Genomic DNA, 19224 nt, shown 5'->3' with positions numbered 1-19224 from the left:
CTGCATTTGTGCTGTAGTTTGTGCTGGTACGACTGTTCAACATAAAAGATGGTCAAGATACAAATCAGCACAATGATGGTTTTTTATCACTAACAAACCAGAATAGATTTTTTTTCCTTTATATTTTATGTGTAATATTTTGTCACATTACGCATAACCAACTAGCAATGAACTGTGTACTATTACTTCCTGTTAATGAGATACCAAACCCTTCTATCTGGTACCCCTCGTCATGTGCAATCGCAAAACTCCCTGGCACGTAGACCGTGACGGGAATCCTCCCACCTGCTTCCGTCTCTGAAAATCAGCAGTCAGAACAGCAGTTTATGACACAGATGAGCAGTTAGCACACTTAGCTGTAGCCGTCAGCACGTCCCCCAGCCTAAACGGCGATTTCATCGTCCAGGCAGTCAGAGGGACCGTGCCGGTTGAGCACATTGAGCAGACGAAGGCTGCTGTCATCCTGCAGCCCCCAGCTGTCCCGCTCGTCGCTCTCGTCCGTGTTGGACTCGTACTCCGAGGCGATCCCCGACTCGCGGAACTTGAGCAGCTCCAGGCTCCCCAGCAGCTCCTCCCGGGATGAGGGTGATACTTCCTGGGAGGGGGCGGGGCTCTGATCCTGTTGAGGCGGTCCCGGGAGAAAACGGAAACACTCAAACTTAGCCAGACTTTGGTCCCTACCTAAAGGACTGCTCAGGGGCAGGGCGAGCTGCGTGCCGTCGTTCAGCGGTGGCAGGACCATGTCTTCAGGGCGTGGCGTCGTCGCATCGCAGATGATCGGGGGCACGTTGGCTCGGAACGTGATCTCCAGTAGACTGTCCTGAGATCCCACTGTACAGATAAAAAGGGGGAGGATTATTCAGATAAAGTATTTTTGGTAAACAGAAATCCTATTTAAAAAAAAAAAAAAAAACTGTTCAGCCAAGATACAGCACCTTGGAGCAGATAGGGTTAAAGGCTGACTTTCAGATCAGTAACGTCTGAGCCATCACTGCCCTATACCTTTGTATGCTGGAACATTACAATTTTCCTTCCCTGGAACTTGGAGCGGCAAGGCTGTCTCAGCACAATGATGTCCCTGGTGCACTAAGCCAGCTCCAAGGAAGGAATAGACTGCTAATTTTTTGGTGAAAATGAACTTGAGTGTCCTTCAATAGCTCTGAGTTTAACCCGACTGCTTGACTGCAACCCGGGCCTCCTTGTCCAGCATCAATGCATGATCTCACTAATACTCTTGTAGCCAACTGACCACAAATCCCTAGAACCATGCTCCAACATCTAGTGGAAAGTCATCCAAGAAGAGTGGAGGTTATTATAACAGCAAAGAAGGAATAACCTAGACTGGGATGGGTGACGTGGTCTTATGTCTACAAACCTTTAGCAATATAGCGATCGCAACTGACTTTCAAATTATGCCGGATGCCCCAGAGTGACACAGTGGTAAAGCGTTCGCCATATCATCTGGAGATCACTGGTTCGATTCCCGGGTGATGCTATAACCTTTCGCAGCCGAGGGCCTAGATTGGCCTAGCTCTCTCAATGGGGTGGGATGGGAGGCACTTACTGTAGTGCTCTCACATTAATTACGGCTCTACAGACGCGTCTGTGAGCTCACGCAAGCGAAAGGAGAGGATAGCACTGTCCTCAGAGTGTGTTACCCCCCCAATGGTGCGTGAGTGAGCAGTTTGAAAAAATGCGGTTGGCTGGCGCCACGTGGTTCGGGGAGGTTCTTCAATCCTCCCTGACTGGCGGGTACTGTAGTAATAGCCTTAATGTGGAAAGGAATTGGACACGACTAAATTAGGTGGAAAAAAACTAAACAAATGATTGACGAATGATATTATTGAAGGTTTAATGGTTTTGCTCAAGGCTCCAATCAAAATAATAATCGTGCCAGGGTTTCCACTTTACAATTAGCATCATGAAGCCATAATCACTGGGGCACTAATACCCTGATTATAATTAATAATAATGTAATAATGACAATGAGTCCTGATTTACAGAGTCTGCCAGAGAAGAAGATTGACCAAAGTTCAACTGAAATTTACATATGGATTACTGAAGCGCTGTAGGTGTGCAATGACCTCACTCAAATTCAAAAAGGGTCGACATCAAAACTCACACTATGTCTTATTACAAACACGTACTGTAAGAGTGTCACCTGTTATCTTTTGTAGAAGCTTCACCTACCTTCCTGAAGATCTCACTTTAACAAGATAATGGGTCTCTAAATTGTAGTGGGTGCTTCCACTGGGTGAACGCGGCACTTTATCATTTCCTGGCTAATGTGTGGGATGTGTCAGCTGGCCTGGGAGAGTTTTAGCTCTCTGAACTGTTGTACATTGTGTAAAATGGTGCCTGATAGGGTTTGATGGAACATAAATGAGGAAAGAGTGTGTGTGGGTGGGTTATGGGGATCGGAGACAGATAAAATAACTTTTGTGGGAAAAAAAAAACGGATGAGGATAGGGAATAGAGGATAATCAGTGAGGAGATAGAAAAGAGATACGACTTGGAGAGACAGGAATTTATCATGTGTCCCTTCTTTACTCTGGAGACAAACTCCTTACTTCTGCAGACAAACACTTAATAACTTAATAAAGGACTCAGCTCTGATTAGCTATACTGTGAGTTTCTTTCTTTCTAAAGCTGTAAAAACTAACTGGACCAAGGATACTGTAGGGTATGCTGTTGATGTGGAAGCACTTTGTGGGTTAGGATGGATTTGATGGATGAGACAAAAGACAAAACAAGAGAATGAGTGACAGAATGAGAACAGCAGTCAGAGACAAAGAGAGACTGAGAGAGAGAGAGACTCACTGGAGCCGTTGCCGTTCAGTTTGAGCTCGAGCTCCTGGATCTGCTTAACCAGCAGTGAGATGTGTTGCAGAAGGTCTTTATTTTGAAGCAACAGTTGGTGCACCCGAGCCTGAGCTTCTATCCTGGCTGCTGCTTCCGCCGAGAGCTGATCCTTCAGCAGGTGAACCTAAGAAAAAAAACACACAAAAAAAACACAAAGCAGAGGAAAATGTCATTTTAATTTTCATAGCATTGAATGGAAATAGGTGGCACGATGGCGTTGTGGTCAGCACTGTCGCCTTGCAGCTTCTCCTCCTGGGTCCGGGTTTGATTCCGGCCTCGGGGTCAGTGTGCATGGAGTTTGCATGTTCTCCCCATGTATGGTGGGTTTCCCTCTGGGTACTCTGGTTTCCTCCCACAGTACATAGATGTGTACTGTAGATTAGGCTAACTGGAACTGTCCCATAGTGTTTGAATGAGTATGTGAAAGTATGTATGTGTGAGCCCTATGATGGATTGGCATCCCATCCAAGGTGAACCCTGGCTCGTTCCCTGTCTTCTGGGATAGACTTAACCGGTATAGAAGTGAGTAAGTGAATGGTAATACATCACTTTTTTATGGAAAAAAAGAAATCCAAATCCAGAAGAACCATAAGAGTTTAATCCCACATAAGAATCACTTATTCTTTGGCCTGTGCAATTGAGCATGGGAAAAAAGCCATGGACAGTATGGGGACTCCATTATATTATATCTACTGTAAGAACTGCTGCTGTAATCATGAAGACTATCTTGTGCTCATCCCAGGACTTTTATTCATAGTATAATCATCCATAACATTAGCAACTTCAGTCACAGAAGGCCTTGACTAGAGACATACAGCATACATACTTCTGCAATCAGGACAAATAGATAGAGGCAAGAAAAAATTGATGATCAAGATAACACTTAGACTGCTGATTGATTATCACAGGCGCTGATATGCTGCACCAAATGGTGGCATGTTTCCTTTCTTCTGTCTGGGATTGCTGGAGGCAATACGAGTCACCAGATGCACTGATTATATTATATACTTCTCTTCAGTATTGTAACTTAAAATGATTTTAGGGCTCCCAGGATTAAATAATGAAATCTTCATAATTGAAGTAGCTATGGCTCCGGGATGAGTCATATTTCGTCCTCGTGGCAGACAGTTCACCTTTAAGACTTAGTGATTCATGACGTGTTATTAAAAGTAAACCCAAATTATGCTTTTAAAGGTTAATGGATAAAAAGGGATATGAAATTCTCCTCTTCTGCTTTCATGCCTACAGCAGACTTATTTTAAAACTGCATGTGCCAAGAGTGTTCTAGCAACATGCATTACGTCAGCGTCACAACAGCGTCTTTAAAACTTCCTGCTTCTTCATGGAAATGTAATGCAATAAATTTTCAAGAGTAAAAGAAAAAAGCCAGACTGACTTTTCATTAAAGACACCCCATGGAGCCAGGAGACAATGAATCATTTAAATGTATTTCAACTCGGGGCAGAGTGCAGACAGCTTTCAATAGACATTTCAGACTCAAATTCAGGGCTGTTTTTCCCCACCTGTAGTAAACTAGATAAGAAAAGTTTCATTAGATGGGAAACTGTTCGATGAAAAACACTCAACTGGGTCTACCGCTTCTTATGCTACCAGCTTGTAAAAGCCTTTGCCTTGAAATTAAATGGATAACTTATATTCACATCCACAACCGTTAATCTTTGATTCATTTTGTCTTCACAGTTGACGTCAGTAGTGACATTAGTATAAGAGTATAAAAAGCTAAATAATAAAGCGTGCCTAATGCATGAAGGCCAAATTCTGGGACAGGATAAAGAAGCTGTAAATTGGAGGATTTCAAAAACATTCTTTTGAACGTTTCCACCCTAAACATCTAGTCTGCAATAGACCTTAGCGAATCACTCTCTGAGGCATTGTGCATTTTCTGAGGAAAGTTTAATGAATGATGAATAGCCCACTTGGATGTATCAGTCATAGTGAAAGGGGCTGGTCTTACGTGGAAACTCAGTCAGTTCTCTCGTATGGGGACAAAAGAAATCATTCAGACAGCCATATAATAAACATAGTTTAAGGTTAAAATGTATGCACCGAAATCTACTGTCATTATTAAAACTACTACTATTTGCTTTCTTCTTTCTCTGATTGGAATCTGCCCTTCTTTAAGAATGGTTAGATGTGTCAATTCCAAGGAAATGTTTAATTTGTTGGCGTGGGTGAAAGTAGGCCCGTGCGGTCCAGTTCTGCCCACCACTAAAAGATACTGTGAAGGTACGGAGACAGAATTGAGACAACAAAGTAATACCGGACATAATCACTAGGTGGCTCATCCTCTCGCTGAGACATTCTATTAGGAAGAAAAGATAGAAACAAACAAACAAGTGTTTCTGTTATTACATCGGCGGAATTCGCTAGCTCTGAACCATTCTTCTGTGATGGGTCCGTCTAAAACTTTCATCATCTCTGTTTACATATAAGAAACAAATTAATGAATTAGGCCCGACCTACTGACATTGGAACCAGTACCCGTTGCACAATAAAACTCGCATTGTGACTTTCTTCCCTATCTCTGTGTAGTGATATTGCAGCTAATAAGCTAATGGTTTATATGCATCTCATCATGCACAAACCTGGAAAAGGAGGAGAGCAGCTACCTGCCAAAACTCGCGTTCAAGCACTTTCAGCAAGACAACACAACTGATAACATTATATCACCTAAAACAACACTCTGTGCCCTTAGTAGCTGCTTTTCAGTTGTCCTGAGTTGATTCTGAACTGTCGTGTGGTGTTTCGATCATCCATTACGTGGGTGCAAGCTTCTGCCAACGCACTCAACAGGTTCCTGACTTATCTCACTGTTTAACTGGCTTTTAACACAAGGCTGATTCCCAAATCCCGCTTTAACTCATAATGTAGGCCCATGTGCACCACTTGGTGTGTGGAACAAGGGATTGTTTACTCTATATAGCGCACTAGCTTTCCACTGTATATTATTTTGAAATCAATCACAGTTCGATTCCACAGAACATGAAGTTAGCTGAGGTTATTCTAAAATCGATTAAGTGGAGACATAAAGAGAAACTTAAAAAGATTTACAGAACTGTCCACCACCTCCATGGGTTATTCTCCTCACCTTTAGGCTACAAAGAATTTTAAACTACTGTCCCCCCTGATTGTTGGTCAGTCTGAGGGTGACCAGTTCAAAGACAAATAGCTTGGAGTCTTAAAGAGAATTATAGTTCAATTTTAAGAAAAGGTGAAAGTAAAACATTAACTGCGTCACAACCTCGTCGACCTGAGCCGTCTGAGGCCAATATTCATGCTGTTCCAATATCTGCAGAGAACAATCCTCTCATTCCATGTCTAGACGAAGTGTTGCCTTTAACACCACGGAAAGTCAGCAAAGTATTAATAATTTATTTATAACGAAACCTTTACTGTTTAAAAATTTTTTTTTACATATGTTGACACATTTTAACATAAAAATCTTCCTTTCTTCCTTTGTACTCGATGTACTTAAATTCTAAAGAAGAAGTAATCTGTTTTAGTCATGTTGGAACTATCACTGTGCACTGACAACGACAGATATTTTATGATGTAATGTGTCAATAATATGTCACACTGCTCAGTACAGATGACTTCTTATTGCGTTTATGCTGCTCCATATTGCAGGTGTGTTGTCAAAAGTGGACAAACCGAGGTAAATAAATCTTGCTAACTTAAGCCATTTTGGAGAGATGATTTTATTTATTTGTTTATTATTTTTGGGATTTGTCCCATATTTTCCCCCTTATTAAGTCGTGTCCAATTCCTCCACGTCACTAGGGGGCTCCCACATTAAGCTACTACTACCACTCAGTCATAGGCTGAAGACTATCACAACGTGACGCCAGCTGATCGCATCTTTTCAAACTGCTCGCTCACACACTGTTGGGGGCGAAGTAACACACTCGGAGGACAGCGATATCGGCTCCTTCCGCCTGCGTGAGCTCACAGACGCCCCTGATTGGCTGTAGAGCCGTGATTAATGCGAGAGCACTAAGTACCTCTCATCCCTCCCCTATGAGAGAGCTCGGCAAATCAGCTCTCTCTAGACCTTCGTCTGCGAGAGGTTACAGCATCACCCGGGAATCGAACTCGCGATCTCCGGATGATAGGGCGGGCACTTTACCACTGCGCCACTAGAAAAAAAATAGCCATTTTTCAGCATTATACTGTTTCGCTTCAAACAATAATCATTTAAAATAAAATTTTATTTAGATTTCTTTATGAGTATTAACACTAAAGTCGGTATACAGTATGCATTCTAGAAGCATATGACCTGTAAACAATTTCGCTTAAATAGTTTTGTTTTTTGGCAAAAGCTTAAAAAGCAAAAAATCTGTAGTGTCCGTAACCATGTCAAATTTTTGTTGCAATATCTTAATAATTTAGAATTTTAGAATGATACACTTTTTTAGGTTTATGTCTTTTCATGTAAAATCTAAATTGGTCAAGTTTCGTCTGATGAACAATTAAGATAAAAAAAAGTTACAGACACTACATAAAAGGAAATAGAAATGTGTCATAGGGTTTTATCTGAAAATCACTTTTCCACCTAGCCGAGACACTTTTTAGTACCAATACCATGTTTGGCTGTATGTAAGTCTCTTTCTTTCTCCGGCTCTGGCTTCTGAAACATCCAGGACAGGTCATATGCATGCTTATGAAAGGTGACAGAGGCCAGGTAAACCTTGCTGAGATATTGTAATGAAGAAAAAAAAAACTTTGGATAAACAAAGCTCAAAAGAAAACCTGTTTTCTTTTAGGTGACGCTGGATAATGGTATAATAAATCATTATAGTACAGTATACTGTATCTGTATAGAAGATAGCAAAGAGTTTTAAGGTGCTGATTTTAAACAAGCCACATCGATATAAGGACAATTCAATCACCATACGTCCAGGATTAACTGAACCATGAACAGCTGCGTTTTTCATTTCAGGCCATACCACTTCAGGAGCCACAAAATTTTACACTTCCCAAACGTCCATCAATATACACTCCTGACTCTGGTGTGGGACACATCTCAAACATACTGATCTCAAACTCAGGCATATCTCTAGCACACTGCCAGTGAGTGTCTGGTATAGGAAACACCTCTTTTGCACTACTGACTGATTATGCAGTTGTGTCCTTCTGGTGTCCTTAAGATAAGACAGACTGATAAAAAGGTAATCTGTTTGCTGTCCTGACCGATGGTGAGCACTATCAGATAGTCTGTGCGCTTGGAGTGGGATACAGAAGACTGCATTCTAAAGTGGGAGGGGGATCCTGGGAAATCGCTGATACAGCACAGAGAGCGTGTGTATGTGGAACCTTATCAGTTTAGGAACAACAAATAAAGCTGATAAGCAATAAATACATAAATAAATGAAATTTTCCCAGGTTTAAAGATTTAGACCTGGTTCGGCTCTATATATCAATAAGATAGATACATATACGATACTGCACAGTGAAACTCTTCATAAGCTTTGTTAGTAGGCTGGGGTGCTTGAACCACTGGAACAGACAGGGTTAAGGGCCTTGCTCGAGGGTCCAGCTGTCAACCTTCTGATAAGTAGCTCAGAGCCTTAACACAATGAGCCATCTTTAAATAAGTGTGTATGAGGTATTTCCTATTCCAGAAAGCGGCCAAAGGTATATCAGCAGATCCACCAAGTTTCCCCTGTTGGGCAACGCTGGATAAAAATGTAAGTCGTCCTGGATAAGGGCGTCTTCCAAATATATAGGTGTTTTCGGTGAGGAATGGAACGCGCCAACCAAACAAGGCTGATCCACAGAGGCCCCACGTTGCAACTCACAGAACCCAAAGAATCCACTGCCAACATGCTGTTGCAAACCTTCAAACCTTCTCATACCTCCAGAGGTACAGTATTGTAAAGTCATTCCCTAAGGATCTAGAGCTGGCCCCTACACAATACTGAGCATAATGATTTACTTTGTAATGCTACGGCTGATCGGTGAATACGTGTGTGAAAATGGAATGTTTTTTTTAATCCTTTAATAGTTACGTTTAATGTGGCGTAACATCCATTATTAGCTATTAGCACTTACAGCAGATATACCATTTTTCTATCACGATGAAGTGTAATGGAAAAAGAAAAAAACTCTCTCCGGTGCAATGGGGTGAGTAATTATTCTTAGACAAGGCTGAGTGTTAAAGAGAGCTAAGGAATCATTTCTATCATGTAATGAAGGTTATTTTCTTAGCGGATGGTTTAAGGATGTGTCATTATGAGCTCTGTTTGCCGTAATATTATGGGCTGAACATCATCATCCTCATATCCTCCTGATATTTCCAGTGACAGTTCAGTGACGATGGGGAAAAGTACAGGGTGATTTACTCGTAAAAGGCCCTGAATATTCTGTTATAACTCTCGCTAGGATGAAGCAATCTAAACAAAATAATGTACAACGTGCTGCTCAGTATATAAAGCTTCACACATGCCGGGATGCCCCCGAGTTGGACTGTTATGGTGGGCACAATATGGAGAAAAGAGTCAGATACAGTGACTGGTTTTGGTACATTTAGTAAAATGGAGCACCGCGTCGAAATTTGTCTGGTAGAAAAAAAAGATCATTTCCAACATCTCATAAAATGCACGTCAAGGTATATAGTTGTACAACGTATTTTTTGTTTTTTTAATTATTATTCAGATTGCTTCATTGTAGCAAGAGTTCTTACAGAATATTCGGGGCCTGTTTCGAGTGAATCACCATGTATAAGCAATGTGAGGAAGAGGTGCTGAGCAGAACTACATGCTCATGTACAAGTTGAGTTCAAAAAGAACTGTGATCAAATTAAAAACTTTGTCTTCTGCATGCACAAAGAGCAAGTCTGAACCTTGTAAAGTCCCATCATCTTTTTCATCTTGGATTTTCCCAAAGGATAACGCCGCAGATAAACAAATGAAGAGATTCGTTTATAAACTGTGACTGACACTCTTTGATAGTTCACTTCAAAGGTAATAATCTACATTAGTGATGGCTGATGTCCCTGTGCAGACGCGTGCAGCTGTCTTCAAAGTACTTCCAGAGTCGAGAGAAATCTTTTCTTATGAGCCTGGATTTCTGCTAACTCCAGGTAATATACATATATATTCAAAATTCTACTTTTTAATGATTGCACATAGGCTAGAAGCCAATAAAACACTATCAGTTTGATCCTAACACTTGTTGTGCAGAATATCTGTCTGTTTGTGCCTCGTACCTGAGCGACAGCCACTTGGGTCTGCTGCTGCTGTTGGCTGAGCTGCTGCTGCAGGAGCTGGAGCTGGTGGTGCATGGAGAGCGGCGTGCTGGCTGCCAACTCACTGCACGATGGGAGTAGCATCTTTGGAGAAGCCAGCAGGATGGAGGCATCTTCACAGGGCTGTGATATAGAAAAGAAAGCGAGAGAGAGAGAGAGAGAGAGAGATGCTGATCAGCACCAGTTTCAAGTTTCATATGGCAAATATATCCCGCATTTGCATTTCCATAAACAGCATGCACTCCTAGCGGTAATCCTCTTAACTCCATAATAACCTAATCTAAACCCATTGATCTTTCTCACACTGTGACATCCAAGTAGTTCTCTGAAATCACCTTAAAAGTATCTTTATTATACAGTAACTCTTCCTGGTGACTGAACACATGTATGTTTGGGTGGAATGACTTTTGTCGTCTTCTGGTGATGTTCTTCTACTCGTGAAGCGCACGTGCCACTCAAAACACCTTGAACGACTCATTGCAGCATCTCCATAATCTTGCCAAATCATGTCAAACGTCCTTGTGGGAGATTTGCCCAGTTAAACGCGAAAAACTTGCTGTACATGAAGAAAGAGCAGACAGGTACCTAAAGTAGGTGGTCAGAATAGCACCAGTTGCACAGCTCCCGATGTACGCAGGACGAGGTCTTTTGGCACACTAACTTATGAAGGTTGCTATACCCTGTGTCTGTGTGTGTAGCCTTGTGCTGCCATCTGTTGGCGGGTTACATGAATAGTCTCAAAACGTTTTGATACCACCTTGTACATTAAAAAACATAACATCTTCACAATATCTTTTTATGGAGGAGGTTTTATACTATTTTAAAATAAACAATAAACTGAATGTAAGCATATTAAACCCATTTCTAGATCTAAATCTATTGTACTATTTTCAGCAATCTTTCTCTCGTTCTATTGCCAGATCATTTTCTAATTTAAGGCATTCATATTTTAGAAAGCAGGAAAATTGTCTTGCAAAAAGACCAAAAGGCTAAAAATACCAAAATATGTTTACAGAGTTCTTGCTTGTGATGTCGAACCAGTTGGCATTTCGCCTTGCCATGTGTCTGTGGTTTTATAATGCCACATCATATGAGGTCAAAAACCTGGAAGACAGTTTTATCTGTTTTCCGCTGACATTTGTGTTCATCAGCTATCCAGAGGGGAAACGATGCTAATCCTGGTCAAATCCTGAGCCCCTGGTGGTGATCACTGCTGCTAGTGTAGTAACCATTTTATTTCATGTACTGTAGCAAGATCAGGAAATTAATATTTTGAAAATTTAATACAATAAATATCCAATATAAGCCATAGATGATGTAACTGTATATGCATCGGTTAAATTGGGCCAGGGCTATTGTTAGGTTTTCATTAGTGTTAAGCATTCATTTAGGTTTTGGTATATTTTTGTTAAAATAAAAAATAAAGCTGGTTCCTCGAGCATCACCTGCAGGTAACATGTAATGCTTTCCACCTGTGGCTATTTATTTGAGCAGTGGTAACCCAGGGGGTCACGTTTCTGAGTTACTGAACACAAGGTTGGCGTTTTGAGCCCCAGCTCCACCAGACTGCTCCTGTTGGGACTTTCAACAAGCACCGTAACCCTGTCGGTCAGACGTGTCTCTGGCAGACGAGCTGAACACTTTCTATGCTCGCTTCGAGGCTGCAGCTAAAGACGCTAGCGATGCTAATGCTAGCGGCGCTCACGGCTGCAGACAGAAAGTCACTGCCAGCACCGGAAGCGCGTTCATCATCTCAGAGCATGACGTGAGGAGAGCCTTCAAGAGAGTGAACACCAGGAAAGCAGCAGGACCAGACGGCATCTCAGGCCGTATTCTCAGAGCCTGCGCAGACCAGCTAGCACCTGTGTTCACTGAGATATTCAACATCTCTTTATCTCAGTCGGTGATCCCCACATGCTTCAAAGAGTCCATCATTGTTCCTGTCCCAAAGAAACCTCATCCTGCTTCCCTCAATGATTATCGCCCTGTAGCCCTCACTTCAGTAGTGATGAAGTGCTTTGGACGCCTGGTCAGAGACTTCATCATCTCTTCACTACCAGACACACTAGACCCACTACAGTTCGCTTATCGTACAAACCGTTCCACGGACGATGCAATCTCTCATCTCCTCCATACATCTCTCACTCACCTGGACACTCGGAGGGGGAATTATGTGAAAATGCTCTTCATCGACTACAGCTCTGCATTTAATACCATAATTCCCTCCACACTTACCACCAAGCTGGAGCACCTGGGACTCAGCTCATCAATGTGTCAGTGGATCTCCAATTTTTTTGACTGGCAGACCACAGGCAGTAAGGATGGGCGGACATGTCTCAGCCTCCCTCACTCTCAGCACTGGAGCCCCCCAGGGTTGTGTTCTGAGCCCCCTGCTGTACTCTCTGTACACCCACGACTGCGTGGCCACTACCAGCTCCACCACCATCATCAAGTTCGCTGACGACACTGTTGTGGTGGGCCTGATCACGAACAACGATGAGACGGCCTACCTGGAGGAGGTTGGAAATCTGGAGAACTGGTGCCAGAGAAACAATCTCCTCCTGAACGTCAGTAAAACAAAGGAGCTGATAGTGGACTTTAGTACAAAGCAGGTGAGGAACTACCAGACCCCCGTCATCAACAGGAGCCCAGTGGAGAGAGTGGACAGCTTCAGATACCTCGGTGTTCGCATCACGCAGGACCTGGCATGGTCCTGTCACATCAACACCGTGGTAAAAAAGGCCCGGCAGCGTCTCTACCACCTCAGACGCTTGAGAGACTTTAGACTGCCCTCCAAGGTGTTTAGGAATTTCTACTCCTGCACCATAGAGAGCATCCTGACGGGAAATATCACGACCTGGTTCGGGAACAGCACCATGCAGGACAGACGAGCTCTACAGAGGGTGGTGCGATCAGCTGAGCGCATCATCCGCATCGAGCTCCCTGACTCGCACTCAATCTACAGCAAGCGGTGCTTGACCAAGGCCAGGAAGATCGTGAAGGACCTCAGCCACCCCAATAACGGACTGTTTACTCTGTTGCGGTCTGGGAAGCGATTCCGCTCCTTGAAGGCCAACACAGAGAGACTGAGGAGGAGCTTCTTCCCGCAGGCGATAAGGTCTCTCAACCACAACCACACCACTATGCAGAACTAACAATCTTTTCATCTTTTTCATAATTGATCAAATCTATCAATCTTCTTACATCCATGAACACTATGGACAATTACATGCTCACCTTCCCTCATATATACACTACATGTCATACGTTTACATCCTGGACCATTGCACAATGACACTTTAATAACTTTGCACACCTACCTTCACAACTACACTACATTTTACAGTTTTATGTTTACATCCTGGACCAGTGCACAAAGACACTTTAATAACCTCTGCACAAAGTCACTTTGTTCTATGCATATTTGCACACACAGCACAGTATATTTCAATTTGTACAGTAGATTTCTATTTTTGCACATCATATTTCTATTTTTATTTTTAGTTCTATTTTTTCCTAGCACATTTTTATTTTTATTTTTAGTTCTATTTTTCCTAGTTTAATTTAATTTTTTATTTAATTTCTATCGTATTTCTTTTATTTATATTTATTTCTTATTTCTAAACTTTAATTCTCTTCTAGGGTCAATGGCAGTCGTATAAAGCATTTCACTACATTTCGTACTGTGTATGTTTGTGTATGTGACAAATAAAATTTGAATTTGATTTGAATTTGATTTGAATTTGAATATAAAGGCATAGAGAGAAGCCCAGAGAGAGCACCCAAAAGAGAAGTTCACTCACAGCACTCTGTGTATGTTGAATGAAAAGCAACTATTAAATTCACAACGAGTGCTAAAAGGCCAAAGTGAAGGGCAATCTTAATGCTTCAGCTTACAGTACCAAGACATCTAGGACAATGCTATGCTTTTTATTGACTTTTTGGCAACAGTTTGGGGAAGACTGTTTTCTATTCCTACATGACTGTGCACAAAGCAAGGACTATAAAGACATGGTTTGATGAGTTTGGTGTGGAAGAACTTGACTGGCCCTAACACAGATCCCTGACAACAACCCCATCGAGCACCTTTGGGATGAACAGAAACCAGGCATTGTGAGGCAGGCCTTCTCGTCCAGCACCAGTGCCTTACCTCATAAATGCTCTACAGAATTAATGAACATAAATTTTCACAAAAACACTTCAAAATCTTGTGGTCGGCCTTCCAAGAAGAGCTGAAAAAGGAGAACCAACTCCATATTGAAGTGTATGTATTTGGACACAGTGTCATTGCAGGTTTGGCCAAATACTTTTGTCCATTGGGTAAAGGCCAGGACCTGACTGGTTTAATAACAGAATGTAGGCGACACTGATATTCTGCTTAAACAATTTTTTTATTTTACGGTAAATTGTAAGTTTCTCAACGTACAGCGTTATCTGGTCTCACGCCTGTGTTCAGTAAAATATTTGGGTGGCTTGGCAGTGGTACCTGTGGAAAGCATGAATGCTGGACAAAAGGTGAATGTTTTCATTCTGGATTACATGAGCTCCATGGATGGACTCGTCTTAAATTTGGTTTATTAAAACCTTATAAGAAGTAAAAGTAGATGACTAGGAGTTTTTTTTTTTTTTTTTTGCAGTGAACATGGATGGAATTTTTTTATTCAGTAATTTTTTCCCCTTTGTCTGTAATTTATTACTTTTTTCCTTTCTTCTCAGAAAACTGTAAGCAACTGTAACTAAGACAAAGCAATTTCCCTCTGGGATTAATAAAGTTCTTTGAATCTTAAAACGTTAATGTATCTCCAAACTGAATTCTGAATTATTTTTATATTTAATCATTTTTATATATATATATTTGTGGTAGAGCAGCACCGTGGCTTGAAGGTAAACACTGTGGCCCCGCACCTCCAGGTTCTGGGTTCGATTCCAGCCTCGGGTTTGTGTGCATATAGTTTGCATGTTCTAACTGTGCTTGGTGGGTTTCCTCTGGAGAGTCGTCCCACAGTCCAAACACATGCAAATTAGGCTAATTGGCATTCCCAAATTTCCCAATGTGTGTGTGTCCAGTAATGGATTGACATGCTATCCAGGGTGTACCCCGTCTTGTACCCTAAGTCTCCTGGGATGGGCTTCAGGCTCGCTGCAACCTACTGTAGTATAAGTATCAGCTGTATACAGTAGAAGACGAATGAATGTGTTAAAGTTGTTTAAATGGTGCTGTTCCTCTATAATCCTACAGTTGGTGCTCTCTAAACTATTCACACATTTGCAGGCAGTACAGCATCCTTTAAAATAGGAGCAAATTATTTGCGATGTTTGTTTAAATTGTAACAAAATCTAAAAAAAAAAAAAGAAGAAAGAAACACAACAGAAAATAAATTTACACCTAGATATCGTGATAGTATTGTCCCTGGTGATTCCTGTCCTTAGTACTCCTGTCATACATTTAGAAAGACAGATAGACAGGTGTGGGCAGATAGATTGATCAATAAATAGACAAACTGCTGAATAGATGAATACATCAGTAGACAGACAGATGAATAAATATATAGCTAGGATAATGTGACAGATGGATGCAGGCAGAAAGACAGTTTTGATTTATAGATGACAAGAGAAATTTGAGAAAAGAGAAAAATACTGACAATATAAAAAATAAACTTCGTGATGTAATATACCCCAATATTGCGATTATATTATAATACCTCCTAGCTGTACTCAGAGATATCATTTAGATATTAATAAGCATATCCTTTTTTTTTTTGCAATTAATTTTATCAGTTAAAAAAACACACAATATAATAATGCTGTATGTAATTCTAGATAAAAAATGTTGAGTCAGAGTACACTGTTTAGGATCTCTTACTTTAAATGTGCACGGGAAATGTTGTTGGTTTTAAAGAGATAAAAGCAGCAAGGAGAGAGAGAGAGAGAAAGAGATAGAGAGTGGACGGAGTGTACAGAAGTGCATTCACTCATTAAAACACCGGGAGTGTGCGACGAGCCGAGCCGTGACACTGACGGTTATTAAAAGAGTGATTTTAGGTATTTGGTTCTGAGCAAGAAATAACGCAGCAGCCTCAGCAGGGGTTAGATCTGGGCTCCTCCACTACCAGTCAAAAGTTTGGACACACCTTCTACCTCCGTGGTCTGTCCTAATTTTTTTTTTTACACTGTAAAACAATACGGAAAGCGTCCAAAATATTCAGTAATCTCCTTTGAACAGTTGATATTGGGATGTATCTGCTACTTATGATCTATAAAGCCCTCATAATGCCTCTAATCTGAGGTGCTGTGTGTTAATTAGTGATTTTTGCTAAATCAGGGTATGTACTGTATTGCAAAACGCATTTTCCCATAGAAAATAATGTGAATGCAGATAATCTGTTCCAACCACGCCACAAATATCACGAATTTCCAACACTATAATCATATTTCTTCATATAAAAACAGTCAAAACATTTAGAAAAGGCAGGTACATGAAGTAAAATATAAAATAAATAGATATTAAACCTTACTTGATTTAAATTTACGATTCCTCTTTGCATCGGCTGCTTTAAAAACAAAACTGAAAGTGGTTCCCTTTTCTTCTTGCTACCGTCCTTGATAACCAAATCTTGCAGAAAAAGCACAAACAATATGTAACATGTTCGTATGCCGAAAATGCTTTGTATGCCAAATTGCTTACCAAAGTTCAGTTCTTAAGGGGAAAGTTCTTAAGGTTTGGATGCCGAGGTGGCGCTGTAACTCTAAATGAACTTCTCCTCTGCAGCAAAGGTACGTTTTGGTCTTGCTTTCCTGGGAAGGTCTTCATGAGATACAGTTTCATCATGGTGCTTGATGGGTTTTACAAATGCACTTGACAATACTGTTCTTGCAAGAGCTATTCCAGAGCAGCTGACCTCCATGTCTTAAAATAACAACGGACTGTATCTAATGCCATATCTGTTATTTCCTCGTTTTGAATTCTTTACTATTGTTCCAGAATGTAGAAAAACAAATCCAAACTTGAGTCCAAACTTTTGACTAGTACTGTATGTGCTGAGTGTGTGGGGGAAACGCATTCTCGTACTACACGATGAACAAAGGAGCGCCGGCTCTAACGCACATGCATTTCTAGCACAAGAGAAGACGGTAAAGCAATAAATCGGCTATAAATCAGCGAAAGTCACTAAAGCGCTAATTTCTTCTCTTACAGATTGATCCTCAGCATCATATATTTTAAGCGCGAGTGTTTAGGGGATGTTAAATATGCTTCTGTTTTCTGGAAATGTTCTAAACAACACCCACACACCTCCAGCTCTATAAATCATACAGAATAACTACCTAAAAAAACATAACAGCCAGTCTATTCATGTAGAGCTTTCTATTAGAGAAACGTCTCATGCATCTGCAAGCATGATGGATGACTCTGCATTTCAAGGTGTGACTACTCTCTCCCATCACAAACAAACACACACACACACACTCATCTTTTCCTCTTGTCAAAACATCTTGCTAAAAGCTATCATTTTGCATGTCATTCCTCATGCACCCGAACAGAAAAGAGAAACAACCCGACCCACCCTGCCCCGTCCTAATATGCGCAATACAAACACCTGCACCCGCACCTGCTGACCCAGAAAAAACATGATGATGTTTATTTGCTCTGGTCTGATAAATAGGTCGGAGGAGTGCACTGAGAGCAGACTGTGAGCGAGCGAGCGATAGAGAACTTTGTCCCCCTCTCTTACAAGCTATAATGAAATATAAAAAGAATATTGTTCCAAGCTTATGACAAAAAAAGCATACAAAGAGTTTTTATGCTGGTGGCGTAAGTGCGATGTACAGTACAGAAGACAAAAGCTTCGGGTGCCATTTAGTGGAAAAAGTAAGTCTCTAATAATAAATCATTGTTTGCCTTTAGTGAGTTTGTGTGTGATGACAGTGAGAGTGACAAAAAGTTTTAAGTTTATTAATAACAATTAGGCTTAAAACATTTTGTTAGTCATGGATACGCCCGTCTGAAACCTACAGTATTTTGTACAGATCACCCGACCCCGTCCGACCCCCATGGGTCAACCCTCTGTAGTAGGTTTTCTCAGTTGAATATAAAAAAATATATATCGCTGATTATCAACGCGAGAATGAATGGCGCATTGTCCAAGTGCAAGTTGATCTTGGAGCTAAACTATTTGCTTTGGGTTTCTAGCGATCATTGTGTGTCAGCAACAGCTTCCCATTCAAAACAATGGGCGGTCAAATGACCGGTGAACCGCGTTAAAAGTAGGTGACACTGGCGCGGCGCTTCTAGTGTTAAGCTAACTTAGGAGCTCTCTCAGAAAATTTTTAAAAGCTTCATGAATATGACCTCAGCAAGGTCTAAAAATCTAGTGCTTACAAAGGTTTAGATGAGCCCCTAACATAAGTTATAAATTATAAATATGATTTGTTTCATATTGGTGCTTATCACATTACATCACAATAATTGGAATAAAACTGCATCATGTTAACTTCTGCTTGGAAACAGTGTGACCAAATCAGGCATAATCAGAGTGAATTTTCCCTTTTATACCCTTGATCTGATTGTTTCTCACTTGTTGGAATAAATATATTCCTTCGGCGCACGTTTGCGCCACATCAATCAGTCTCTAATTGAGAAAGCACGCTGATCAGCTTCCCATTTCATGGTCAGTAAAGGATCTAAACAATCATAGATGAGAATTAATTCCGATAACCAGTCAAAAAGCAAAAGGTGGGATTTATTGGGGACAAGATGGGGACAAGTTGGAGTAAGACACAGTAATTTTTCATCTTCTTCTTCTTGTAATTTCCAGCAGATTAAGCACTACACAGCGTGCAGAACCACTCTGTACATGTTAAGAAAGTCATATTCTGATTAAATGCTTTGAGAATGTAAATGCAAATTATATCAGATCAGCGTCAATGTAAAACAATTAAGCTGGAATCTCTAATCAGAGGAATACTGACCATGTAAACACCACTGCTGATTACTGGAGAAGTTGCTGCGCAAGAATCATACATTCTGATTCGTCAAATATGTTCGTCTAGCCGAACATGATAACATATTCCATTATTTTCTTTACAGTATTTCATGG

The 19224-nt window shown here is 41.0% G+C and overlaps 1 protein-coding gene across 1 annotated transcript in view; it reads right to left on the bottom strand.

The window, feature by feature from the left end:
- Positions 1-382: 382 nt before the first annotated feature.
- The window catches only part of nos1apa (nitric oxide synthase 1 (neuronal) adaptor protein a), a 132025-nt gene continuing 113183 nt past the window's right edge, over positions 383-19224 (bottom strand). Inside the window, exons 8-10 of the mRNA XM_053498459.1 lie at positions 10091-10252; positions 2821-2986; positions 383-831 (exon numbers count right to left, since the gene is read on the bottom strand). Of these exons, the coding sequence (XP_053354434.1) occupies positions 383-831; positions 2821-2986; positions 10091-10252 (777 nt within the window). The remainder of the gene's footprint in view (positions 832-2820; positions 2987-10090; positions 10253-19224) is intronic.

This window comes from Clarias gariepinus, chromosome 6 (genome assembly GCF_024256425.1).
Source record: "Clarias gariepinus isolate MV-2021 ecotype Netherlands chromosome 6, CGAR_prim_01v2, whole genome shotgun sequence".
In the NCBI taxonomy this organism is placed as follows: domain Eukaryota; kingdom Metazoa; phylum Chordata; class Actinopteri; order Siluriformes; family Clariidae; genus Clarias; species Clarias gariepinus.
This window is presented reverse-complemented; position numbering and strand designations above follow the sequence as displayed.